Source organism: Bison bison, unplaced genomic scaffold, assembly GCF_000754665.1.
Source record: "Bison bison bison isolate TAMUID 2011002044 unplaced genomic scaffold, Bison_UMD1.0 scf7180017864132, whole genome shotgun sequence".
NCBI lineage: Eukaryota > Metazoa > Chordata > Mammalia > Artiodactyla > Bovidae > Bison > Bison bison.
In genome coordinates, this window is record NW_011494704.1 from 1,159,174 (window position 1) to 1,187,021 (window position 27,848).

The following is a 27,848-nucleotide window of genomic DNA, read 5'->3' on the forward strand; positions in this document are numbered from 1 at the left end:
CACCCTGCTTATTTAACTTCTATGCAGAGTACATCATGAGAAACGCTGGGCTGGAAGAAGCACAAGCTGGAATTAAGATTGCCAGGAGAAATATCAATAACCTCAGATATGCAGATGACACCACCCTTGTGGCAGAAAGTGAAGAGGAACTCAAAAGCCTCTTGATGAAAATGAAACAGGAGAGTGAAAAAGTTGGCTTAAAGCTCAAATATTCAGAAAATGAAGATCATGGCATCTGGTCCCATCACTTCATGGGAAACAGATGGGGAAACAGTGGAAACAGTGTCAGACTTTATTTTGGGGGGCTCCAAAATCACTGCAGATGGTGATTGCAGCCATGAAATTAAAAGAAACTTATTCCTTGGAAGGAAAGCTATGACCAACCTAGATAGCATATTCAAAAGCAGAGACATTACTTTGCCAACAAAGGTCCGTCTAGTCAAGGCTATGGTTTTTCCAGTGGTCATGTATGGATGTGAGATTTGGACTGTGAAGAAAGTTAAGCGCCAAAGAATTGATGCTTTTGAACTGTGGTGTTGGAGAAGACTCTTGAGAGTCCCTTGGACTGCAAGGACATCCAACCAGTCCATTCTGAAGGAGATCAGTCCTGGGTGTCCTTTGGAAGGAATGATGCTGAAGCTGAAACTCCAGTACTTTGGCCACCTCATGCGAAGAGTTGACTCACTGGAAAAGACTCTGATTCTTGGAGGGATTGGGGGCAGGAGGAGAACGGGATGACAGAGGATGAGATGGCTGGATGGCATCACCGACTCAATGGACGTGAGTTTGAGTGAACTCCGGGAGCTGGTGATGGACAGGGATGCTTGGCATGCTGCGATTCGTGGGGTCACAAGGAGTAAGACACGACTGAGCGACTGAACTGAACTGACCAGAACAGAGCTGCATGTCTGAATCTCATGCATGAAGACAGTAAACATGAGTTACTCTGCTGGTGAGCAGAACTGGCTGTATAACTCAGCATCCTCTATCCAGCTTCATTGTTCCTGACATGCTATTGAATGTGTACTGATTCGTCCAGTGAGAAAACTGCACTAAAACTAAAGGGAACTTCTGAGATCAGTGAGAAAAGTGAAAAGTGATTAAAAAGGCCTAGGATGGTGACACAATATCTTATAGGATATTTTATAAATTTTATAGGAAATTTTATAGGAAAGTGTAGAAATTTTATAGGAAAGTGACAATTTCTGAGAAAATAATTATGAACAACTACATCAATGAATAACGAACCTTTAAAAGGGAAATAAAACACTAGGGTGGTATTTAGGGGTTCCCAAAGAGAACTTATCTCTGTTAAACATCAAAGATTTACATACTAAATGATATAGTTCACGGTTCTAATATTTGTAGTCTTCTGTACATATTTGTATTTGACTCATATGTATGGATTTCCTATACTAACTTGATTCACTTTAGGGATCACTTCATTCCTGATGAAGGGTCTGCTGAATGCTGACCAAATACCCACCAGTCAAGGACACTCCAAGCTAATAAAATTTCCACAGAACCTGAGACATCTTTCTGGGACAAGGATCTTAGCCTCTTTAATCCAAAGTATCACATACCAAAAAGAAAGGCAGAAAGGAACTGCAAGAAATGGAGGGAAATCGCTATCAAACAGGTTTCTGTTTTGAAATGTGAAAATGACATTGGAGACCAGAAGCTGCCAGAAAAGACTGGAGTTGTCTACCGCTCCTCTCAAGACTCTAAATGCTAAACTGCTCATTCCTGTGGGCACAACACTTGTTCAACCCTGAGAACAGACAGGCTAAACCCCGTTTTAATGGACTGGCATATTTCTGGCCTGTCTTCCATGGGATTTTAAATTAACGTCTCCAGCCACATGATTACACACACACACACACACACACACACACACACACACACACTTAAGAGTCTACGTTATAGGACAGCTTAGCACAGTTGATATTACCTGATAGTCTGCCGCCCTTGACAGCTGCTGGTTTGCTTGCTGGACGTGCACCTCAGCATTTTCCACGTTGGCTTCTATGCTATCTTTAATAAAACACACACAAAAAAATGTTAAACAGGTGCTGAAGTGCTAGTAATAGAGCTGCACTAATCACCTAATTTTATTCATGGTTAAGATTAAATACATTCATTATTCAAAGGTTTACATGCGTACAGCTGAATTTTCTTTTAGCAATTATATTTCTCAGGTGCCTCAAACAATACAGAAACAATGTGAAGAAAATGAACTTGATTATCTTCATTACAGCGTACTCCAGTTCTACCTGGTAAATCCCAAAAGTACTGTCACTGAGTTTGCATTCTGTGGTGGCCAACTCAGTACCAAGCAAAGCATTCTGAACTTTGGTTCAGGGGATACAGGGAGACCTGAAAACCGTCATCTGCTCAGTGGCCAGCATCAACCTCCTTCTGTGCCGGAAACCCAGGCTCCCTGAGAGTCCCCACAGGCTTCTCAAGTGGTGACAGGTTCCCTTCCTCCCCTCCTCCACTGAGGGTAGAACGTCCTACATCTGTAGGACGGATGACTGCTGTCTCCTCCTCCTCCCTGCCGACTTTCAGAGCTCACGCCTACCTCTTTCACTCCGCAGTGCAGCAGGCATCCTGAGATGTCTTTCTTCTTTTTCCTTGAATGTTTTACTCCCTGCTCCACTGATGTTCTCTTCAATGCTTCTACTATTATCCATACTGGTGATCTCAATGTCCAACTGCTGACCCTCAAATACCCAGGCCTCTCAATTCTTTGAACACAGATTTTTTTCATCAACTTTGCCTGTGATGCTTTCTGAGCCATCTATTTCCATGGTCATGTTCCAAACCTGTCATTACCAGCAACTGCAGCTTCTCTATAATCTCCGTTCCAGGTCTCACTCTCTGATGACCACCTGCTACCTTGAGAGTTCTCTCCTTCTGAGACCCCAGCTTTAGTGATCCTACCCCTTTGTCATGGCCCCTTAAATACTTCATGTCCTCACTTCCCTCTTCCTTACCTTTTACTCCATGGACAGTCATTTGCCACTGCTTTCTTGCACTCATCGTCAGCCCTCTTCCCCCCTACTGCAGTCACACTTAGGTGACAAAACCCCAACCTATCCTGTGCAATTGTATGGGGTACAAAAAAGTCATCGGGGCTGACTTATTTCACTTTAAATTCTTGACTGCAGAGCACTCTTGCCCCATCTCCCCAGCTCCTGAAAGATTAAGTCACACTTTCTCCTCTAACTTCCCATGCCTCCTCACTCACTGTCATTCTCCACCAGGGGCCCTATTTCTAGATCACTGAGACAACAGGAACAATCAGAAGACACTTCCACAATCTCCTGACCCTACCCACTAACACATGCAACCATCTCTGCGCTCAGACTTCTCTCCCATGGTTGTGGGGGACCCATCTGTGCTCAGCGAGAGCCAACCCCTCCGTGCGTGCATTTTATCCCAATTCCTGCTGCCTAGCTCAACGACCTCAGGCCAGCAGTTGCTTCTCTCTCACTATCAACACTTCTTTCTCATCAATCCTATTGCTGTTATCTTAAACACAAACCAACCCTCAAATCTCTTATTGATGCCACATCCACTGGCAGTTAGGACCTCACTGACAGAAAAAGCAATCTCCATTTGCTGTCTCCGGTCACTCTCCTCCCAGCCTCTTTGGAACCTACTTTATCATGCTTTTACCTGCACTATTTTACCAGCACAGCTCTCATCTGAGGTCATCTATGCCCTACATGTTGTTGAATTCAGCAGTCAGCTCTTAATCCTCAGCTTACCTAACCCAACAGCAGCATCAGAGAGAGCAGATGGGTCATCACCCTGAAATGCTTCCTCCACACCATCCTAAAACTGTACACTCACGTGGTTTTCACCGGTTATTCTTTCTTGGTCATTTTTGTTGGTTCCTCCTTGGCTTTCTAGCCTCTAAATCAGAGATTGACAAACTTTTTCTTTGTGCCAGATAATAAATACTTTAAGCTTTGCAGTTCATTCTTATGGTTTCTGTCATAAACTCGACTATGCCTCTGTTGTACAAAATCTGCTGTAGATAACACATAAATGAATGGATACAGTTTGCTGACTGTGCTCTAAATATTTATAAGTCCTTAGAACCTCCTCTTGCTCAGTCGTGTCACACTCTTTGTGACCCCAAGGACTGTAGCCTGCCAGTCTCCTTTGTCCATGGAATTCTCTAGGCAAGAATACTGGAGTGGGTTGTCATTCCCTTCTTCAGGTGATCTTCCCAACCCAGGGATCAAACCCAGGTCTCTTACATTGCAGGCAGACTCTTTACTGAACCACCAGGGAAGCCCCTCTCTTCTCTATCTCAACTTATTTCCCAGGTGATCTTACTTAATCTCATGGCTTTAAATATCATCTATGTGCAGATAATACCCAGATTTAAGACCCCAGTCCAGACACTTCCACTTTACCTCACGTTCGCAACCTCTGTTCTCACCTCCCCTTTACCTCATGTTCTCAACCTCTGTTCTTAACCCAACAGTCCAAGTGAGTCTCTTAAAACCTAAGTCAGATGATTACACCCTTCTGCTCACATCTTCCTGTGGCTTCTCCTCTATTAATACAAAAACTGTTCTTATGATGGCTCAGCGGCCTATGTGATCTGGTCCCCTATGACTTTGGACACTGCCTCCATCCTCCTTGTGCTCACTCCATTCACTTAAAATGTCAGGCATGCTTCTGCCAGAGGCCAGGGCACCTGCTATTCCCTCTGCGTGGACCCTCTTCTCCCGCTGGCTTCTTACTTCCATGAAGTCCTCACTGAAATGTCACCTGCCCTTACTGACTCCACACTGAAAAGCAGCACCTTCCCCACTACCTGCAGTCCCACCCCAATCTGGCCTTATTCTCCCTATAAGCACTTATCAACACTTACTTTTCTTTCTGTTGTAATTGTCTCTCTCCTCCAATTAGATTATAATATCTTTTATTTGTTGTTTAATTTCAGCTGAATCCTCAATGCCTAGATTTATGCCTGAATGTAGTCGGCACTCAATAAATATTTATTGGATGAATGAATGGTTTCTTAAGTTTTACCCTGTGATCTACTGGGACTACAGAAGAGGATAAGAATAGAAAAATAATAATTAAACTATAGGTCCAAGTATTTAAACTACACCAAATTCAGAAAACATATTAAATATATCTTTAGTATACTCACAAATATCTTCATACTTAAAAATGCTAAAGATCAGAATCGTGATCAACGCTCATAATTATATCCTATATGAATTACGATTACATTTAAAATTTAAAGAAAGTCTTACAGAGTTTTTAAAAAAGAATTAAAAAAAAATTCTCAGTAACTAAGTAATACTACTACATTAATACGCTAAAAAGGTTATGAGAATGAATGTTTAGGCAAATGGCTACTTATCCCCTCTACTAGAGAAGAGAGGACAGTGTGCACATTATGAAAAGACATTTTCCCCAAAGTCTTGGTGTGATGAGAATTAAAATGGGATAAGACAGAAACCAGAGGTCCTGGGAATGAGCTAGGATGATGTTACATGGAACCTTCCATGATGTCAGTAGCAGCAGAACCTGATTAAATTTGGGACTTCTTAAATACATGAAATCGGTCATTTCAACCAGTAGGAGCCAAAAATGAGATGTGTTTTCGATAATGCCAAGGGTGGTGCTTTGTCTGTTGCAGACACGGTGGTTTTGACTCCAGGAGGACCCGACGAGAGAAAAGGAGGAAGTTAACTCTGAGAAGTTACACACGGAAACTGCATGTGGCTCACTTCCACCTCATGACACTTCACACGTAGGCCTTACCTATTACATCTCCTTGCTCATGAATCATCATTCCCAAATCTTTAAATATTTCATTAATATCCATAATATCAGCCTAAGAGAAAAAAAGTACGTATTATTGTAATCAGAAATTCAGTCCCCAATCCACAAAGGGGGAAAATTTTTACAAAACCCAAACCATTACTCATACCTAGGTGAGCATGCATCTGGACTTAATAACATACATTTTGGGCACATGAGAAAACTATTTGACTATAGGCAATCCCAAGTAAGTAGACTTTGAATTAACAGTAACCAGTTCTCTAAAACAAGTTTGTAATGTTAAAAATATCAAGTGATTTGGAATGGAAATGAACAATCTATGTAATAGAGAAGGATGGTGCGTTATTGAATTTACACCATGCAGTTTGATTGGTCTTGTTATCACAAGCAGTATTTCCTCAAAAACACTGAAAATATTCTAGTAAAAATTTATGTGTCAATTTGACACTTAAGACTGTGCTGGGTCTTTGTTGTGGCAAGTGGGCTTAATTTCCTCACAGTATGTGAGATCTTAGTTCTCTGACGAGAGACTGAACCTACGTTCCCTGCATTGGAAGGTGGATTCTTTTTTTTTTTTGGAAGGTGGATTCTTAACCACTGGACTACCAGGGAAGTCTCTCAATTTGACACTTTAAAAGAATAAAACATGAGGTGTAAATTCAAATTCTCAAATTAATAAACTTGAATATGCAATGTAATAGTGATGGGCAAATAAGTTATAAATTTAATTTTCTTTAATATATAACTATTATTTTGCCTGATTAAAGAGTAACATGTAAATACTTTATTCAGGAAGAGTGGGGTGATTTACACATTCATCCTAGAACTTAGTTTTCTTATCTGTAAAATGGGGAGTGACAGTGACACAGTTAAGTTACTTTTATGAAAACTAAATGAGACAACACAAACAATTTATCATATAGTGCTTGGTGGATGGAATCCATCAATAAATGGTAGCTACTGTTAGCTATTATCAGGCCACTTTCCAGGGAACAGGTACGTTCCCTATGAACTAAGGCTATAAACCTTTTAGCCCTTTTCAATATCCTACATGTACTAAAGGGAAATATAATACGTTTAAAGCCCTTGGAAGAAATCTTATTCATGCAGGTGTGATGTGTACTATGTGCCATGGAAGCCATCCAGACCCTCTGAACAGAACTTTATCACTAGACTGATATTCTTCTCAATGCTCAGGTGCCTTGAGATGACTTAACAGAATTTAAAAAAAAAAAAGAAAGAAAATTTGGATGGAGCGAAGTATATTTTTTCATCCTAGCACCATTTCTAAAGAGATTACTCTTTTTAAAAGCAATGATTCTAACTTATATGAGAAATGCCACCGAACTGATATTTATTTAGTTTTCTTTCTTGACCCATCTCCCAGCATCACCGAAGCATCTTGAGAAGAAACTCACTAAGTGAGGCAGTGCAGTTCTACAATGCAAAGCTTACTTCGAGTTGTCTGATAGAAGACTCTCTCTCCTGAATAAGGCGCAGGTCGTCCTCTGTAATTTCTTCATCCTGCAACTGAGCTTGAGGCTGAGTTTGGCTATTAAAAAGAAAGGAATATGTAAAAAAAGAAAAACCAGTATGGAAACAAGGGGGCTTCCTTCTTACTACAGAAATACTTATTGAATAGAACATTTTTGCTTCAAAGTCACAGAATTGCTGACTTAAATTCTAGAAGTATAACAGAAATGTTAACCAAATTTTATTCATTTTCATTTCAATGATTTTTTTTGGAGTTATTAATTAATTATTGGAAGCTATTACATCTGGCAAGTGAGTATTTCTTCTTGGTTGACTTAAACCTCACACATGGGAATAATCTATATCAAAAATAATCTTAATCAAAAACTAAGTCAATAATATTTATCTGGATAAATAACTAAAGAGTATTATTACTATACTGGACTATTTTTATATATTTTATAATAATTATTTAAAAATTTTTTCAAATGTATTGTTTTCTATTTATAAATAACTTAGGAATCATGATATAATATACTGAAAACTAATTTTGCCCAAGACCATGATGTAAAAAACAAATATGAAAAATTATCTTTTACTCTGTATACTGTTTTATACTTCTTACCTTTCCCAGGATACAAGATTCCTTTCTTTTGAGCTCTCCTCAGGAAAACCACCCTGAATAATTTAGTAATAGAATGGATTGAGACGGCACAAAGGAAAAGCACACAGCATTCATATTTTCCTTTAGGATAATTTAAACTGATTTATGTAGACACTGGAGTATAGGTTTAAGAAAAGAGAAAAGTTCTTGTTCTAATATCTTAAGTCAATTACTTCAAGTAATAATAAAACTATACCCTAAGCTGACATGGAAGCAATTCATTAAATATTCTCAAGAGCCAAATAATGAATATTATTTGATTAAAACAGAATGTAGCTTTGGAACCTCTACATTAAGGAACAAGGAAACACTTATGATAGTTTCCAGGGAGATTTAAAATTAAATCAAAATTCCACTCTAACTTATTCTTCCATTTATCTTCTCCAGGTCTAAGTTCATTTTTAATATTCACACAATATATTCACTCTGTTCATTTCAAATCATCTTCATATAACCCAGGAGTAAAGAGTCTTCTACTCCAGCAGGAATACAAAGTAACAGCCTCAGGTGCAAATCAGGATTTGATTCCTAATCTTCTCTGACAGAACGTTTCCGTATTTTTACATAATCTGTAATCTTTTGTTCCATGACATGGACAGAATAACCACAAGTGACAAGCAAAGTCACTCAGTCGTGTCCGACTCTTTGCGACCCCATGGACTGTAGTCTACCAGGCTCCTCTGTCCATGGGATTTTCCAGGCAAGAATACTGGAGTGGGGTGCCACTTCCTTCTCTAGGAGATCTTCCCGACCCAGGGATTGAACCCGGGTCTCCCGCATTGTAGGCAGACGCTTTACCATCTGAGCCACCAATAATACGCAATTATCATCCTTTTAAAAACTGAGCAGAAAACTCCTGAAAATAAATATTCAACACCGATTTCCAAGATATTCACAGGACTTTAAGACTCAAAATACATGCCATGTAGTTTTTTTACATGATCCCTGGGGAATACCGTGTTCATTTTTACAATGCTGCTTTAAATACTTACAGATACTCTGGAGCTGGCTCTTACTCGAGCAACAAATTCTTTCTCTCTCTCGGCAGCCTGCCTCTGCACCTTCTGAAAGTTTGTCAGCGATGCTGTGAATTCAGCCACTAAGCGATCCTTCTGTATTTTCCTTTGACGCTAGAGGAGAGGTGGGGAAAAGAAACCTGCTAGAATCAAGCTGTGAAGTTCTATAGAATTTGCAAAAGCTATTTTGCTAGTAGCTGGCTCTTTATTTAATTTTGAAAATTTCACTCACTCTATTACAGAGCCTTATTGATTAACACTCAATAACATTTTGCTCAAGTTGCTAATGTGTTCGAACACTGTGCATATTTATCTTGAGGCAAAGGCCCATAATGTTGGATTTTTCAACTCAAGTTTTCATCCTAAAAACTAGGCCACGCTTTTGAAGTAATTCCTCTTCTTCTTTATTTTAATGGAAATAAAACCTTTGATTCACCTAAGTAATAACTTCCACTAAGTAAGCAGGGTAATAAAAACATGTGCCCCTAGGAAACCTCACATCTTGAATGAGCATGCATGTTGCATGAAGTCAGTCCTGGAAGGCCAGGAAACAATTAGTCAGGAAGCATTTTCTGAGCACTTACTTAATTATGGGTCAGGACAACTGCATGGAAATAATTTTTGCTTTACTGAACCACAGGATACTACCTGGGCAATTAAATACAGTTTTGTGTTCTCTGAACTAATCTCAAATAGATTTTTCCACCCTTGATTTCCTTTCTAGTACAACAGTTCAAAGATCCTACAAGGCATTTGATTCATTTCACATTCAGTACATCAACAGTGTGTCTTAAAGCTTCATACCTGGTCACTGGGGGTGGTGGGCAGAGATCCAAACTCTTTAATGTACTTATCTGTTTCTTTGGCAAGCTGGTTTGTATACTGCTGCTTCTGCTGGCTAAAGTGAGAAAACACACATCACAGTCAAAGAACTAAGGTATTTCTTGAAGCTATAACTGTGCCACTTGATTCAACCCTGATGAACAGTTTTAGAAAAATCACTCTTTTTAGAGACTGGCTCAAATTTTCTCTATGAAAACAAAGTTCTCAGGTTCTATAAATATTGAGTAAATACTATGTGGAAGGTGCTTTACTCACATATGGAGATAACCAAGCTTTGAGAAATAAATATCAGCAGCTATTTAGAAAAGATGACTAAAGCCAATGCAAGATTGTAAAATGTCTGATGTTTGAGATCTGGTGGATGTGGGAGCCTTAAAACTCTGTCCAGTTCTCAGGGTACAGCCAGCCTCTCTTATTTCTCTACCTGAGTATTTATATCCTATAGATACTTTAGTAAAAAAAAAAAAAAAAAAGAGCAGAAGTTACAATGAATAATAGTACAAATTTACTATTATTTATGTTAACCATAGGAAAAAAAGATGATAGCACTTCTCTGTAAAAAAAAAACCGAACACAGTGAAAGAGGTTAACTAGCTTATAAAGTGAAAAGTAAGATCTATAAAGAAGTTGACATTTTAAAAAAGCTTGTATTCATGTGATGTTTCACAGGTGACAACATCAGTACCTCTCATATATATTATCTCTCATTTTATTTATTTATTTTTTGGGGTTTTTTTTTTTTTTTTGCTTTTTTAAAAAAATTAATTTATTTTTTATTGAACAATAATTGCTTGACAGAATTTTGCTGTTTTCTGTCAAACCTTAACACGAATCAGCCATAGGTATACATATATCCCCTCCCTTTTGAACCTCCCGCCCCATCTCCCTCATCTCACCCCTCTAGGTTGATACAGAGCCCCTGTTTGAGTTTCCTGTGTATTGGTCACACTTTGGGTCCTTTAAAATAATTAGAAACTATATGATAATATTGGAGAAGGCAATGGCAACCCACTCCAGTACTCTTGCCTGGAAAATCCTATGGACCTGGAGGAGCCTGATGGGCTGCAGTCCATGCAGTCACGAAGAATCAGACATGACTGAGTGACTTCACTTTCACTTTTCACTTTCATGCATTGGAGAAGGAAATGGCAACCCACTCCAGTGTTCTTGCCTGGAGAATCCCAGGGACAGGGGAGCCTGGTGGGCTGCCGTCTATGGGGGTCGCACAGAGTCGGACACGACTGAAGCGACTTAGCAGCAGCAGCATATGATAATATCTTTTAGTATATAGATATCTATATTTGACTGATGAGGAATTATACTGCACTTATATATGTTTACCAAATGCCCTATCTTTATACATCTTTTATAAATCTTTATGAAAAGTAATATAATTAAAATTATAAAAAGAAGACTTTAATGATGTCTACATATTCAGAATCTCCACTCTTAACCTTAGCAAAATATTGTTAACTATTAAGAATTATGGCTTCTGTTCTACTTTATTTTAATAAATGATGGTTTATTATTTAGATTTGGGACATGTTTATCCCTCTGATATCTATCCACTGCAGAAAAATGCAATATAAATTATAAGACAACTGTAAATTCCTCAAACTGTACTTCACAAAAAATATGAATTATTATTACCTATCTTTTAATTTCTTCCTTTTTGCAACTTTTCCTTCTGTAGCTAATGTTTGGCATTTCATTTACTACATATATACTACTTGAAATTTGTAGCTGGCAATAGTGCTAAATTAACATATAAAATGATTCAGGTTTAGAATAATGTTGGGCAAACCATCAAACCCCAAACAGAAATGTTTTCCTTATAAGTAAAATGGAAATAGTTCTTTTGATCTATCTAGCTCACTGCGATTTTGTAAGGTACAGATGAGAAAAGGTGTAAAAACACACTGTAAAATCTGTAACACCACAAAGCATTGTTGCTGTTGTTCTACAGCATATTAATTTACTCAAATATGTAAGTACATTACTTGATTATATCTTTTATTTTTTTAAACAGAGGCTAATGCTTTCTGAAATTCAAGGATGTAAAGATAAACTTTTGGGGAGCATAGTTCATACTGGATGTGCAATGAAATCCAAGTGAAATAAATAAAAATCATCACAGGGACTGTTAGCTATGAGAAGTGACTCACACAAGGGGAAGCTTAGAGTACTGTTTTTCTAAAGCCATCAAAAACAACCTATTAAAAAGTATTAGGTAACCAAAGAAATTCTGCTTTGATAGAGAAAGCCAGATCTTTAAAATAAAGGAAAAGAGCTGCCCACTTTGGACAGGGAAAAACTTACACAAAATCTGAGTACAAATGAGGCAGCAGAAAAACCTTATTAATTTTTCATTGTTTTCTCCAATAAATATAACACTGCTGCTGCTGCTGCTGCTAAGTCGCTTCAGTCCTGTCCGACTCTGTGCGACCCCATAGACGGCAGCCCACCAGGCCCTGCCGTCCCTGGGATTCTCCAGGCAAGAACACTGGAGTGCGTTGCCATTGCCTTCTCCATTGTGTGAAAGTGAAAAGTGAAAGTGAAGTCGCTCAGTCTCATCCAACTCGTAGCGACCCCATGGACTACAGCCTACCAGGCTCCTCCATCCATGGGATTTTCCAGGCAAGAGTACTGGAATGGGGTGCCATTGCCTTCTCCGAAATACAACACTATACACTATCAAATGAACATAACAATAGGTGGTTTCCCCTCTTTATTTATTTTCTTTTGATGTTTAACTAAATACTTACAGCTGTTGCCTCAATTCAGGTGAATCTTGAGGTGTTCCAAGTTGATTCAGAGTCCTCTGTATTTCCGCAGCTATTATGATAGAAAGTAAATGTATAGTAATTATTACAAATGTTAGGCCATTAGAAATTAACACAAGCAATGGGACAGTTAGAAAAAGACAGGAAAAACAAAGAGATAAACATAGAAAATATTAGTTGAGAAAAAAAATCAATGACTTATTCAAACATAATTAGTGACAATGTATTGTGTGGGTACCTTAACGTGTGAAACTGTAACTATGATCCAAAAATGTTATCTTCTTCCCTATTCCATCAGCACATTTGGTACAATGGCACATGGACTGTCATGTAAATTCTACTGGCACAAAAATTGTGAGGAAAATATGATTCACTGGGATATAAAGTGAATGAATTATGGTTAATAAATGAAGGAGGAATAACAAAATTAGAATAACCATTTTTCAACTGTCTACGTAATAAGTAATTCAAGCAAGAATCAAAGGATGCTAAAACCATGAGAATACTCACATGACCTCAAATTATCATCACATACGTGTCATTAACTTGGGCTAACTTTATAGAGGATTAATCTGTTGCTTGAAACAAATGACCAAATTTAGGATCACCAGTCGTACAAACTAGCATTATGAGCCTCCTGACATGATGCAACCAGAAAGTCACAAAATGACCTATGTATTTTTCTTGCCAAAATATTTAACTGGAATCTATGTGCAACTGAGCACACATCACACACAATCATGAGAAAGAAATCAGACCAATCTAGATTATGTGATAATCTTCACAACAACTGATCTGTACTTCTTAAAATATCAATGTCACAAAAGAAAAAAAAAAATATGTAAAAGCAGGAAAGCTTTCTAAATTAAAAACACAAAATACTTTCTAAATTAAAAACATAAAATACTAAAACACCCAGTATACAATTTTTTACTGTCTTTTGATTCAGGAAAAAAGAAAAAAACCTACAAAAACTATTTTTAAAAAGTTATAGAGACAACTAGAGAAACTTGAATTGAATCTGGAGAGAGAAAGACTAAACAAAAATTGAAAAATGTCAGCAACTGGTGAACCCAGGTAAAGTGTATATAAAAAGATCACTGTACTATACTTCTACTCTTCTGTAGGTTTTAAATATTTCATGCTAAGTTCACCATTCAGAAGTCTACCACTGTAATAATAGTAATTTTTTAAAAAAGGCTCTTTACAAAGGGGAAGGTTCTCGTTTTATGTATTTATGTACACAAATAAAATGGCAAGCAGAGATAAGTTGAAAATCCATCTCAAAGTAAAGCACTTTCACATTTCCAAGAACTAGGGAAAAATGATCCAACCCATCCATTCTTTTTCATTTAAAAGAAGTCGTTTATTTATATAGCTTAAATGCTTTTAAAAAAGTCATTGTTTATTTATGGGATCAAGGCAATGATTGTATTCCAAAACACAGGATTACTTTTGTTCACTCAGGATGATGTAATGAATATTGCTTTCAAGTCAAAGATGGAAAATATAAATACTGGAGAGGAAATATATAGCAACTGTTAACCACTCAGCTAGTTACAAAGGAATTTCTTTTTGTTTTTTTGGGGGGTAATAGACATTTTCCTTTGTAAGGTGAGAAACTTTGCTGTTTTAAACTTATGGCTGCTTTGTACAATAAGTTATATATTTCCTTCTCAACCTCAGCAGATTCTTCTAGGCTACCTCTATCCTAAAAAATAGAAAACAAGAGGAGTATGCTTTCAGCTGGATGGGGTGGGCGGCAAGCCTTCCACGTCTTATCTTAGGGTTGTACACCCTCTTTATCACTGTACAAGTCAGGTGTTAAGATTATTGAGCCTTTCCTCCTCCAGGACACTACACAAGTCCAGTACACTCCTTACATGTGCTTTTAAAATCTGCCAAGTGAGAAGCCACATGTTCTCTTAGGTGCCTTGGAAGCATGGAAGTATGCCAGCAGACAGAAGATAAATTAATGCAGAAACCTGTTTCCTTGGTGAAGAATCTTGGCCCATTGATCCGTATGGATCACTGATACACTCCTGCAGAGTAAATGACAAATTGCTTTTCTTTGCAGCCTCAAAAACAAATGGGAAAATACGGCTTAGTGAGACTTTTTATGTGGCTCCAATCCATTCTACTGAATGCCCTAAAAGGTTGCTGGCTTTGGCTTCAACTCCCCAACAGAAAAGGCTATCCTTCTAGTTCAAGTGGTGGCACAAGCAGTTCTACAACTTGGCTTCAATGACCTGCTTGATCCAATGGTAACTCCAGAACCTGTGGAATTTCAGGGTTTTGTATAATAAACTAGTGGCAAGGTCCACTAGGCAAAAAAACAACAGAAGTCCCTTAGATTCATTGAGCAAAATGATGCTCTTTGTCAAGCCAATATTACCCTTTTGTGGAATAGTTCTAGTCTTACTACTGATTCTCGGCTAAAAAGTAAACAGTGATATACTAGGTGACCCAGTGACTGGAGTTGCCTGCTACATATTAGGTGTTATGTTATCTTGTTGACAGGTTCTTGCTTGGTGGCTCAGACAGTAAAGAATCTGCCTGTAATGCAAGAGACCTGGGTTCGACTCCTGGGTCAGGAAGATCCCCTGGAGGAAGACATGGCTACCCACTCCAGTATTTTCGCCTAGAGAATTCCAAGGACAGAGGAGCGTGGTGGGTTACAGTCTGTGGGGTTGCAAACAGTCAGGCATGACTGAGTGACAAACACTTTCACTGTCTTGTTGATGTATCTCTTTCTAGATTTTGTATGTTAGTCAACCTGTCTCTCACTCCAACTTCTGCAGTACTTGTTCAATGGAATAAACAACCAGGAATGGTTTAAGAATGAAAAACTACATACAGGCTTGCCAACATGGGCTTCCCCTTCCTCAGATTAACATGATTACTGACAATGCCATGTACCAGTTTGCAGCCAACAGCAATCAAAAGTAAATATACAATATGGCACCATTCTTGGGGGTTATGAGCCCGTCACCCAGCGGCAAGACGATTAGAGCCCTTCCATCTTGGTGGGGGTGGAATCTTATATTGACTGGAAGAGCAGCACTATGGATTTTATACTGCTTCTTCTACTGCCCTCCCCCCATGACCCCACCGGCTTCTGAATCCATGTATCAATCACAATCATTCTACCCACCAGTGCTCCTGATGAAGATACTCAATTTAACAGAGGGGGGAAAAGAAAAAAAAAAAAAAAAATATATATATATATAACACAGCTTCCAAAGACCAAGAATTCCTTGGTCTGCCAGTACTCCTTTATCTGGAAGCTGCTGGATTTCTAGAATGTCTAATGGCCTTTTGAAGACCCAATTATGATGTCACCTGAGAGACAGTATCTTGGGAAGCTGAAATGCAATCCCACAGGACCTTTATGCTCGCAAAGACCCACCATTCTCTGATGCTGCTTCACCCATATCCACAAAAAAAAAAAACCTCAGATTTAGGACCTAAAGTGCGAAAGTGAAGAGAAATAGTTCACATTTACATCTAATTACCCATTTGCAAACTTTCTTCCATCCCTTGAAATGATTGAGAGACAATATTCAAGTAAGGAGTGTAACCTGAGTGGAAGCTGAGACTACATGGGGCCACTTGGGACCAGCGTAGCCCAATGTCCACTGAGGTCATTATCAAGGGGAAGTAAAAGTGTGCCCAGGGCAAAGTCAGAGGGAGACGTGTAAACAAACCTTGGGAAATGAGCTGGAGGGAACTAGCTAACACTGCCGTCTTCAATCAGAAAAGTTAGTATGATCTAACACGTAAACAGGAGCAACAAGGATCCGGGTTTGAAAGTCTGGGTTACTCCACAGCCGAGGTACAAAAAGAAGGTAAAAGGAACATGGACTAGCTATCCAGGAGAAAAGGACTAATAGAAACCGCAGCCTTGTTTCCAGCCACTAAGCGGCAGACTACAGCAAGTGCCAATATTCTGTTCCTTGCTCTGTAATGTAGATATTTTAACTATTTGTTTCCTTCCCTATCCCTATTCTCCACTGTTTTATAGGGGCATGTTGTTAGCAGTTACACTGAAACTCTGGTCCACAGACTAAGGAAATACTGTGACTCCCCATCTTGCTAAATCAGAGGAGGCATAGACTGGAAATCACCAAACAGACCTGGCACTGGAAGCAGGAAACAGACGTGTCTTGGTTCCACCTGGCAGTGGAGATGGGAGAGGAGTTGGGGTTGTATGAGCAATAGCAGTACCATGCTAAATGGGGCTCTTTAACTTTTTCAAGCTTAAATATGAAAAAAAGGAGAAATCTGTTCAGTATAGAAAACAAAAGAGATGAATTATAATGGATATTTTTGGCCATCTGATACCCTAAATTCTTATGACATTGGATCTTCTTGGTTTATAATATCACCACTGGGAAGTATCATTACAGAACCAGTCCTTAGGGGGAACAAACTGAACAGTTTAGTCACAAAACCATTCTGAGTCCTTGAGCATTGCTGACCTCCATTATGAGTAATGCAGGTGATTAATAATGACAGAGTCCCAGCAACAATCACAAGAAAAGAAAGACCTGACTCATAAAACTAGCTTGCTGCTAAGTCACTTCAGTCGTGTCCCACTCTGTGCGACCCCATAGACGGCAGCCCACCAGGCTCCACCGTTCCTGGGATTCTCCAGGCAAGAACACTGGAGTGGGTTGCCATTTCCTTCTCCAATGCATGAAAGTGAAAAGTGAAAGTGAAGTCCTTCAGTCGTGTCCGACTCTTAGCGACCCCACGGACTGCAGCCTACCAGGCTCCTCTGCCCATGGGATTTTCCAGGCAAGAGTACTGGAGTGGGGTGCCATTGCCTTCTCTGAAAACTAGCTTAGCTACTTATACTTAAATCTAGACTGACTTAATGCTATTGAGGTTCCATAAATACCAAAGTTGCTTACAAGTCAAATGCTTTAGCTGACAACTTTCTTTTCACTCTAAAACAATAATTTGAATAACATAGTATCTCATAAAATGAAGTTTCTTAGAAAGGCAACCATTCAGCTTTGCCTAATAGAGTGCATTTAATTAACTGAGTGCTTGATGTTTTTCATGAATGCAAATGTAAAATAAGGCCTCCTACACTCAAGCAGTATGCAATCTAGAAAAGGAGGGAAAAAAGTATCAATACATAGTATAAATGCTCTCATAATGTTTCAAACAAGGACCTATGTATAGGCATTCTACTGAAGGACAATCCAAAAAGCCTTAATGGAGGAGGCATTTGTATTATTTTTGAAGTGCAAGATACCAGACACTTTACTTTGGAGATTCGAACCTCCATATCGTACTTAAGACATAACTTGATGTTCAGATTATCAACTGGTTCCCCCAACCACAAGGGTAAATAAACTCCTAAAGGAAAGAACTAGGCATTCACTGTTCATTACCAGATCTCATTATCAGGGTCTCTTGACACTCAATGAATATTTTTAAACTGAGGTACAAAACAGCATCAGAAAGACTGAATCTTATATAATAAGTCTTATGTATTTCTAAAACACAAGGCATATATAAGAAAAAAGTTAAGAGTATGTCCCTTTATTATTTATTCATTCAACATGGTCTGGGTACCTACTATCTACCAGGATTTCTGGACATCGACAATCATTCCTGCTTCTTTAATCTGTACAGCTCTAAACTTGAGGAGCAGGCTTCCTAGGTGCTACATTGGTGAAGGATTCACCTGCCAATGCAGGAGATGCACAAAATGCAGGTTTGATCCCCAGGTGGGGAAGATCCCCTGGAGGAGAAAATGGCAACAGGCTCCATTATTCTTGTCTGGAAAATTCCATGGGCAGAGGAGCCTGGCAAGCTACAGTCTATGGGGTTGCAAAGAGTCAGACACAACTGAGTGACTAAGCACACAAACTTGAGGAACAAGTGAAGGTATCATCTGATTGGGTGATGAAGAGCCTATGGAAACACACATCTGAATTTACTGAATCAAATTTAGGAGAAACATTATATGGTATTAGTTCAATTTTATTACACACATGAAGTTGAAAACCAGACAGAATAACTGATTTGTTCAAGAAACTATGGCTATTTTTAAGTAGAAGAGTTAGGATTAGAATGTAGACGCCTTAGTTTCTCAAACAGTATTTTTCAGAGCACTAAAAGGGCTAAGAGTAAAAGACTTTTAAAAAAGATTATTTCATAATGCAGGTATGATAGCTGCCAAAGCAAAGAAAGGAAAAATAAGTGTGCAAAATTGAAGGAGTTGAGCTGAGATGCTCTGGTGTTTCAAGTGGTGTTCGAAGCACATTTCAAGGCCTCCCATGAACCACAAGGAGCCTTCTGCCCTGCTGAAGCTGATGAGGAAATAAACACCTGTCCTTTCTTCAGGCCGTATGAGCAAGATTCCATAGACATCACATTACCTAAGACCAGCATCACCCTCTTACATCAGTGTCAGGCATATATGGCCTGTGGGGGCTTTCAGCCTCCTTTGATACAGCCCTCCAGCTAAGAATGGTTGTTACATTTTGAAAAGGTTAAAAAAACCAAAACAACGATGATGAATACACAAGAGACCGTATGTGTGTTGCAAAGCCTAAAATGTTTACTATTTGGCCATTTATAGTAAAAATAGGCTGATCCTTGTCCTAAATTAGTAAAAACTACTAAAACTTTGTAATCATAACTGAGTTCAGTATGGTACTTGAGTGTACTAAGTACACACTATGTTACTAAGTCTATTTCACACAAAATTGAGCAGTGCTGCAAGTCTTCCACTGAGCACTCATGTATAAGAAGTTGAACTTCTGCAATTTTCAGAAAGAATACGCCACCCTCTGGCAGAAAGCAAAGAGGAACTAAAGAGCCTCTTGAAGGTGAAAGAGGAGACTGAAAAAGCCAGCTTAAAACTCAACATTCAAAAAACTAAGATCATGGCATCTAGTCCCATCACTTCATGCAAATAGATATCGACAGACTTTATCTTCTTGGGCTCCAAAATCACTGCAGATGGTGACTGCAGCCATGAAATTAAAAGACGCTTGGTCCTTGGAAGAAAAACTATGACAAACCTGGACAGCATATTAAAGAGCAGAGACATTACTTTGCCAACAAAGGTCCGTATAGTCAAAGCTATGGTTTTTCCAGTAATCATGATGTTAGAGTTGGACCGTAAAGAAGAGTAAATGCTGAAGAACTGATGCTTTTGAACTGCGGTGTTGGAGAAGACTCTTAAGAGTCCCTTGGACTGCAAGGAGATCCAACCAGTTCATCCTAAAGGAAATCAGTCCTGAATATTCATTGGAAGGACTGATGCTGAAGCTGAAACTCCAATACTTTGGCCACCTGATGTGAAGAACTGACTCATCAGAAAAGACCCTGATTCTGGGAAAGATTGAAGGCAGGAGAAGAAGGGGACAGCAGACAATGAGATGGTTGGATGGCATCACCGACTCAATGGACATGAGTTTGAGCAAGCTCCAGGAGATGGTGAAGGATGGGGAAACCTGGCGAGGTGCAGTCCATGGGTCGCAAAAAGTCAGACATGACTGAGAGACTGAACAACGGCAAAATGATACCGGTACATTAAAGGTGCTGGTGTGTGTCAGTTATTATTTTTAACTGCTGCTCTTCTCACGTTAATTTAGAAACAATTATGGTTACTTTTTCATTTTATTGGATGAAGATTTTTCCAGAGTAACTGATGTATCGTTACCAATCTATTTTATTACTCTCCAGTTTATGACTATCTGTCTCCTTGTTTTAGGATGGTGGCTCATATGATGTTTTGCCTTACTCATGTTGACATGTTCAAAACTCTTTACAAAAAAATTGGTTTAGAGACAGAGAGACAAAAAAGAGGTTTCTAGGTAAGTAACAAACAGGATAGTGATCTAAAATAACTGATAATCATTCCTAGCTTCTCCCAAGTCGTGTCTAGTAGATTTCATTTCATTACCTTGCCTGGGGTATTGTGAATTTTTGAAGTAGTCATATTCATTTCTACTGGCAAATGTCTAATTTGAAAGGAAAAAAAAAAAAACCCTTGTGAAACATGAAAATTACGGAATTAATTCTTTCCATAGCCATAAACAGTTACTTGAAGAAAAACTCACCTAATACACTGAGATAGGATTAAATCAAGATGCACCACTACAAGAATACAACGAGCACATTATTTTTGCATTATTCACAATCTACAACTCTTTGCACTATTACTACTAGAGAGGTAACATTAAAGTATATTACATTTTTCATAACATAAGGAGAACACCATTTCCTACACATCCAGGAAAAGTGCATTATTATTTATACAAAACTCAAACCATGTCCTTTCTGCCTCTTCATTCTTTTCTGTACCAAACACCCACTGTATTCCGTAAGAGTCTGCTGCCATCTAGCGGATGACCTAAGGAAAAACCTGCTTCATAGCAAAAGGTTTTTGTTGTTGTTTTTTTTCCTGTCAGGACAACTATAGGCATGCTATCAGAGGCTGTGCACTGTTACCACCTGTCAGAATTCCCAGGGGACCAGGGAGGACACTGTCTGACCAGTGAGAGTGGCCAGGCTTTGGGGACACCCTGAGTTAGCCCCCAAAGGCACACAGACCACCTTCAAAGAAATGTCTCCAAATAACGGAGAACAGAATACAACCACCTGCTCTTTTAACACAAAATAGCTCTGTTGCTCAATCGGAAATAACTCAGCTGAAACTGTCAATCGTGGAAAAAAAAAATAACGGTTATTAAAACACATGGGCAAGTGGTTTAGAGATTCTGACTCAAGTCTCACCAACATCACACAGAGGAAGACGAGTTTAACACTGATCAGCAAGCAGTCTGGGAGCCAGACAGCTTGATTTGGAAACCTGACCTCACTCGTTCCTGGCTGCTGACCTTGGGCAAGTGATCTCATCTCTCCAAGCTATAACTGCCTCACAGTTAAGTGGACGGAAAATCACCTCTTCCTCAGTCATCAGGAACCTCAACTCGGGGCAATGTACGTAAGGGCTTTGTACTGGAAACAGAAAGAGCTTACTAAATGAGAGAGAATAGTATGAAGAGACTTAATGTTTTTCTTCTGGAAGTCATAGATGAGCACAGTGGCCAGCTATTGGAAGTTGACAATGACCAATTAGGAGCAATCATTGAAGGTGATGTTCTTACAACAAAATGAAGAATAAGAATATTCTTATTAACATATATTAACTAATGTGAAACACGCTGTAGGAGGGTACTGAAATCTAATAAACTCTGATAAAGTTATGAGAATTGTAGAGATAATGATAAATATAAATCAAGACAAGATAGTTATAACCCCCAATTAGGAAGAAAGTCAGCTATTACCTGACAGTAACCATGTCTAGCAGTTACATACAAGTGAGAAACTGAACTATTAATAGGAAAAAACCCTACTAAATATTAAACAAACTCTAAATAAAAGCAAACTCTGTATTAGCCTCCAGGCTTTCCTCATCTATCAAACCATCTATTTTAAAGGGTGCTTTTAAGCATCACTATTATAGAAGACGGTATATATAGAAACATTGCAAAATGGCATAAATTTCTATTCGGTTGGTGCAAAAGTAATTGTGGTTTTGCACTGTTGAACTTTGCTGTTTGATATTGGAATACATTCTTAAATAAATGTGGTTATGTTATATATCATTTTAATGGACATTTCTTGCTTTGTGCTTTTTTGCTAATGCATTACTTGCTGTTTATATTTATTTTTCAGTTCAGTTCAGTCACGTCTGACTCTTTGAGACCCCATGAACTGCAGCACGCCAGGCCTCCCTGTTCATCACCAACTCCCAGAGTTTACTCAAACTCATGTCCATGGAGTCGGTGATGTCATTCAGTCATCTCAAAGACTAAGAGCAAATTCAAGCAATTTTTTAATTAAAGTTCAAAATGGGTTGTAAAGCAGTGGAGACAACTTGCAACATCAACAACCTGGCCCATGAACTGCTAATGAACGTCCAGTGCAGTAGTGGTTAGGGAAGTTTTGCAAAGGAGACGAAAGCCTTGAATATGAGCACAGTGGCCAGCCATCGGAAGTTGACAATGACCAATTAAGAGCAATCATCAAAGGTGATGCTCTTACAACTACGTGAGAAATTGCAGAAGAACTCAGCATCTACATTCCACAGTCATTTGGCATTCAAAGCAAATTGAAAAGGTGAAGAAGCTCTATAAGTGGGTTCCTCATAAGCTGACTGCAAATCAAAGAAATCATCATTTTGAAGTGTTGTCTTCTCTTATTCTACTCAACAACAATGAACCATTTTTCAACCTGATTGTGAGGTGTGGCAAAAAAATGGATTTTACACAACAGCCAGAGATGACCAGCTAAGTAGCTGGACTGAGAAGAAGCTCCAAAAAACTTCCCAAAGCCAAACTTGCACCAAAAAAAGGTCATGGTCATTGTTTGGTGGTCTGCTGCCCAGCTGATCCACTATAGCTTTCTGAATCCCGGTGAAACTGTTACCTCTGAGAAGTGTTCTCAGCAGATCGATGAGACGCACTGCAAGATGCAGCACCTTCAGCCAGCACTGGTCCACAGAAGGGCCCACAGCAACGTCCAACCACACACTGCACAACCGACATTTCAAAAGTTGAACGAATGGGGCTACGTGGTTTTGCCTCATCTGCACATTCACCTGGCCTCTCTCGTCAACCGACTACCAATTCTTCAGGCATCTCAACAACTTTTTGCAGGGAAAATGCTTTCACAACCAGCAGGACGCAGAAAATGCTTTCCAAAAGTTTGCTGAAACTTGAAGCACGAATTTTTATGCCACAGGAATACACAAACTTATTTCTCAAATAAGCAAGAATGGGTTGATTGTAATGGTTCCTATTCTGATTAATACAGATGTGTTTGAGACTAGTTATAACTGCAAGGAGATCCAACCAGTCAATCCTAAAGGAAATCAGTCCTGAATATTCATTGGAAGGACTGAAGCTGAGGCTGAAACTCCAATACCTTGGCCACCTGATGCAAATAACTGACTCACTGGAAAAGACCCTGATGCTGGGAAAGATTGAGGGCAGGAGGAGAAGGGGACGACAGAGGATGAGACGGTTGGATGGCATCACCGACTCGATGGACATAAGTTTGAGTAAGCTTCGGGAGTTGGTGATGGCCAGGGAAGCCTGGAGTGCTGTAGGGGTCGCAAAGAGTGGGACATGACTAAGTGACTGAACTGAACAGATAATGATTAAAATTTACTGTCTGAAACTGCATTAATTTTGTACCAACCTAATAAAAGAACACAAGATGCTGTTACTGGTAACTTTACGATAATCAGAGTTAGAATCAGGTTGGGCTAATCATTACTCAGTACAAGGTGCAAAAGATAATGTACCATGAAAAAATACCTGCATCAGCTGGTTGAAAATAAGTCTGAACACAAAAAGGTTTGAAGAAAAAAAAAAAATCAAGTGACCTAGGTTTATTTTCTTATATCAAAACCAAGAAAGTATACTGTAATTCTAAAAAGCACATGGTAAGTAGAAAAACTCGTTAGAAAATCTGAAAGAAAACTACTGAAATAATTATGGGCTTTTTTCCCCAATATTTTGTCTTGTGACCTGAACAGGAAGCTTATCTTCTTCATGAGTGAAAGAACTGATGTGCATGGTGGGGAGGAAAATGAAGGATCTTCTAAAGAATGAGTCTTGAGCTGAGAAGCTGCAGGTGAAGCCGGTGCAGCCGGGGCCAAGCACTCTGGTTTACTGTGCTCGCCCTCCTGGCACTCCAACACCCGCAGGCAAGTCCTGCTTCCATGAAGCAGTCTCTCATCTAGAACACATTTAATTTTAAATTCCTCATTGGTTTTCTTCCCAGATATTTCAAGAAAGGCACACAGTGTCACAGAGTTGCAATTTCGGGCATTTTACAGCTTCTGCAGACTAACAAAAAGTTAAATCTGAAGTCATGGTTCTTAAAAATGAACAAAGTACAAAAGCGAGTCATTTGCAAACTGTATCTAAACAGCACTTTGGAATTCGAAGGTGGCCAGAATACTGCAAGCTCTGACTTAGCAAAGACGTTCAGACTTAACCTCTTGTCACATGGGCCTGCCCAGCCGACCTAGTTGGAGGGAGTCTAGAATCAGGAGTTAACAGAGGCCCAGAGTAGGACACGGCCCCTTGAGAGGGTGGTCTGTGTACACAGCTAAGACAGGGGGGCTTGCCAGTGGGGAAACCTTACTCCTTCCGGTTTTCCAGCCTCTTGGACGAGCTTCCTTCCTGTCATCCGCTGATGGCCTCCCCTTGCTCCAAAAGCAGCTGCAGTATTAGGCATGTGAGGAATCCCCCTCCAGCTTGTATGACAGTGCTTCCTCAACTGTTAACCTCAGTCTGAATTCCTGATCAGTTTTAGTTGCAACACCCTGCTACTCACATGTTATTGCCTCTTCTTCCCTCCCCAAGCCATAAAGAACAGAGTGGGGGTGGGGGAAGGAAACCTACACAAGTTATATTTTCAGAGAAACCAAGACAACAAAAAAATCCTCAAAAATATGTACATGTGGCCAAAAGGAACAGATAAGAGCAGATCCTGGGTGAGAAGCCACGTGTATGGACAGGGAGTGAGGGGGTGTTGCAGATGAGAACAGGGGAGGCAGAGCTCCAAATGTCACCAGCAAGTATCCACCAGCAGAAGACGGTGACTGCACCCCGAGGTGGGGTCCAGGAGCAGCGCTGAGAGGGAACGGGCGCGGCTCTGCTGGGGGAGGTGGAAACCGGAGGCTGGGACCACCCTTGGGCCCCCAGGCTACCCATCTCTTAAAGTGTCACCTTTCCCTAAGAGGAAAGGGACACCTTAGAAAGAAGCAGCTGAACACTGGGGAGTCAATGGAGTGATGGGGGGACACCATGGCTGGAGGGGAAAGCCCTCCTACACCAGGCTAGGTTCTGAGAGGCAGAGGGGGAAAGAAACAGTGCCTCAGGGCAGCACAGAGAGGAAGGGGCCCTAGAGTCGAGTCTGGCTCCTCCCTCTCCCTTCACAGCCAGGAAAAGCACACTCACTCCACTGAATAACAACAGAAAGAACAGATATAGCAACCATGCAGAAGACTATAAAAAACTGTGGAAAAGAACAGCAAAACTCCCTATGAGGAAAACGCAGCAGGAAAAAAAATGTAACCACAGAAGTGGATAAGGTGAAAATTATAACCCAAAATAGCACTGAATTTTTTTTTTTAACTCAGTGAAGCAACTGCAATTTTAAAGGAAGATCACAAAAGAGCTCCTAGGCAAGAGGGCCAGATAATATGCACCAATGAAGCAGAAACTAGAGGAACTTAGGGAAGAAAAAGAATTTAGAATTCTTTTCTGCAATGAATAAAAAATGACAGGTCAGGATAGATGCACAGAAAGCAAGAGCCCCAGAAACAGTGGGTGTCACTCTGGGTTGTTCAGGTCACACTCCAGACTTTCTGATGGTTTTAGCTACAGGTTCACCGTCACTCTCGACTCCTCTCTCTCAGCTCCTGGTGATCTCAGTACCCATGCTGATAACCCTGCCACCATCCTGGCCTGGCAGGCTGCAGTCCATGGGGTCGCAAAGAGTCAGACACGACTGAGGGACTGAACAACAATCCTGGCCTCAGTTCTTTGTATGAAAGTGAAAGTTGCTCGGTTGTGTCCGACTCCTTGCAATCCCATGAACTATATAGTTCATGAAATTCTCTAGGCCAGAATACTGGAGTGGGTAGCCTTTCCCTTTTCCAGGGGATCTTCCCAACTGAGGCATCGAACCCAGGTCTCCCTCATTGCAGGCAGATTCTTTATCAGCTGAGCCACAGAGAAGCCCCAGCTCTTTGTATGTTTCTTTCCAAATGAGCTTATCCTCTATCCTCTCAAAATCACACACTCCAAGATCTAACCGAATGCCTTCTTATTACCAACAACTGTTAACTGTTCCATAACCTTAGTTTCATAGACACAACTTACAAATCATCACCTCCTGTATGCCTAGCACTCTCTGACTGGTACCCTGATCCCAACAAACCTCTGACAACTCCCAGGACCTAGGGCCCTTCGGTCCTGCCTCTTTGCCACTTTCCCTCACACAACCTCCCCCTCCCCCTCGGTTCACTGGCCTCCTGACCCAACTTGCACTCCACAGCCAGCCTAAACATCATCATCTTCTACTCCCCTGCTTGTGTCCTTGAGTCCCTCCCTCCACTCATCTTAACCACTCGACAAATCCAAAACTCTAGTTGAGCCCAATACTGTGCGTCCTCTAGTACATGACTGTGCCATACAGCACTTACCAAACCTCTGTTCATGGAGACTTTATCCTAAGATTATAAGTTTAACACTGGGGGAACTTACCACTCATGCTGTTTTTACAAATGAATCCTTCCGAGATCTATATAGAGAAAATACCCAGTGTAATGATACCTAGATGAAAACATTCTCTTATCTGTGTATCCAAGTTCCATTTATTTACATGCTCAAAAGTCTAGTTCTACCCAGAGTAAAAGCCTGAGTTAGGGATTTTGGTAGATAAGAGCTGAAAAATCAACTAATGTCACTCTGTCAGTGTTGGCTTATCATTATGGTCATTATCAGTAATCACTTCAAACAGAAGTAACCTTATAACAAAGGACTATTTAATAAAGGTATTTCTATATTATCCATGAATTACTCTTCCTAATGAGCTATTCAGTAAATGAAAACATCTTTCAGAATCTTGAGTTTTTCATAAAAATCAAAGAAGTTAATATAAATATCTCTTCTCTCATTCTATATCAATACCTGCCTAAAGCACACTAACCCGCATTACTTTCAAAATACAATACATTACAACAAAGTGTAGAATCTTGGGATTCAAAAGCCAACTTCAGCATTATCTGGGTTTCCTGTCACTTTAAATCCCAGTGCAATATGCCACGGAATGCAGGGCTGTGTTTAGTTTGCGAGGGCTGCCATAACAAAATAGCATAGAGTGGCGGCTTAAAACAACAGAATTTTATTTTCTCGCAGTTCTGGATGGAGGCTGGAAGCCTATGGTCAAGGTGCCAGTGGGGTGGGCTTTTCCTGAGGCTTCTTCTTGGCTTGCACATGGCCTTCTTCATGCTATATCTTCATGTGGCCTTCTCTCTGTGCCTGAGCATCCCTGGTGTTTCTCCCCTTCACATATGGACAACAGTCACACCGGATTAGGACACTACCCTTATGACCTATTTTAACCTTAATTACCTTTCCAAAGGCCCTATCTTCAAATTCAGTCACACTGCAGATTAGGACTTCAACAAAT

General features: G+C 39.8%; 1 protein-coding gene across 1 annotated transcript in view; it reads right to left on the reverse strand.

The window, feature by feature from the left end:
• STX7 (syntaxin 7) overlaps positions 1 to 27,848 on the reverse strand; it is a 55,299-nt gene that overhangs the window by 4,299 nt on the left and 23,152 nt on the right. The window contains exons 3-9 of the mRNA XM_010839687.1: positions 12,582 to 12,651; positions 9,778 to 9,871; positions 8,950 to 9,087; positions 7,919 to 7,971; positions 7,276 to 7,372; positions 5,800 to 5,872; positions 1,952 to 2,034 (exon numbers count right to left, since the gene is read on the reverse strand). Coding sequence (XP_010837989.1) covers positions 1,952 to 2,034; positions 5,800 to 5,872; positions 7,276 to 7,372; positions 7,919 to 7,971; positions 8,950 to 9,087; positions 9,778 to 9,871; positions 12,582 to 12,651 — 608 coding nt within the window. The remainder of the gene's footprint in view (positions 1 to 1,951; positions 2,035 to 5,799; positions 5,873 to 7,275; positions 7,373 to 7,918; positions 7,972 to 8,949; positions 9,088 to 9,777; positions 9,872 to 12,581; positions 12,652 to 27,848) is intronic.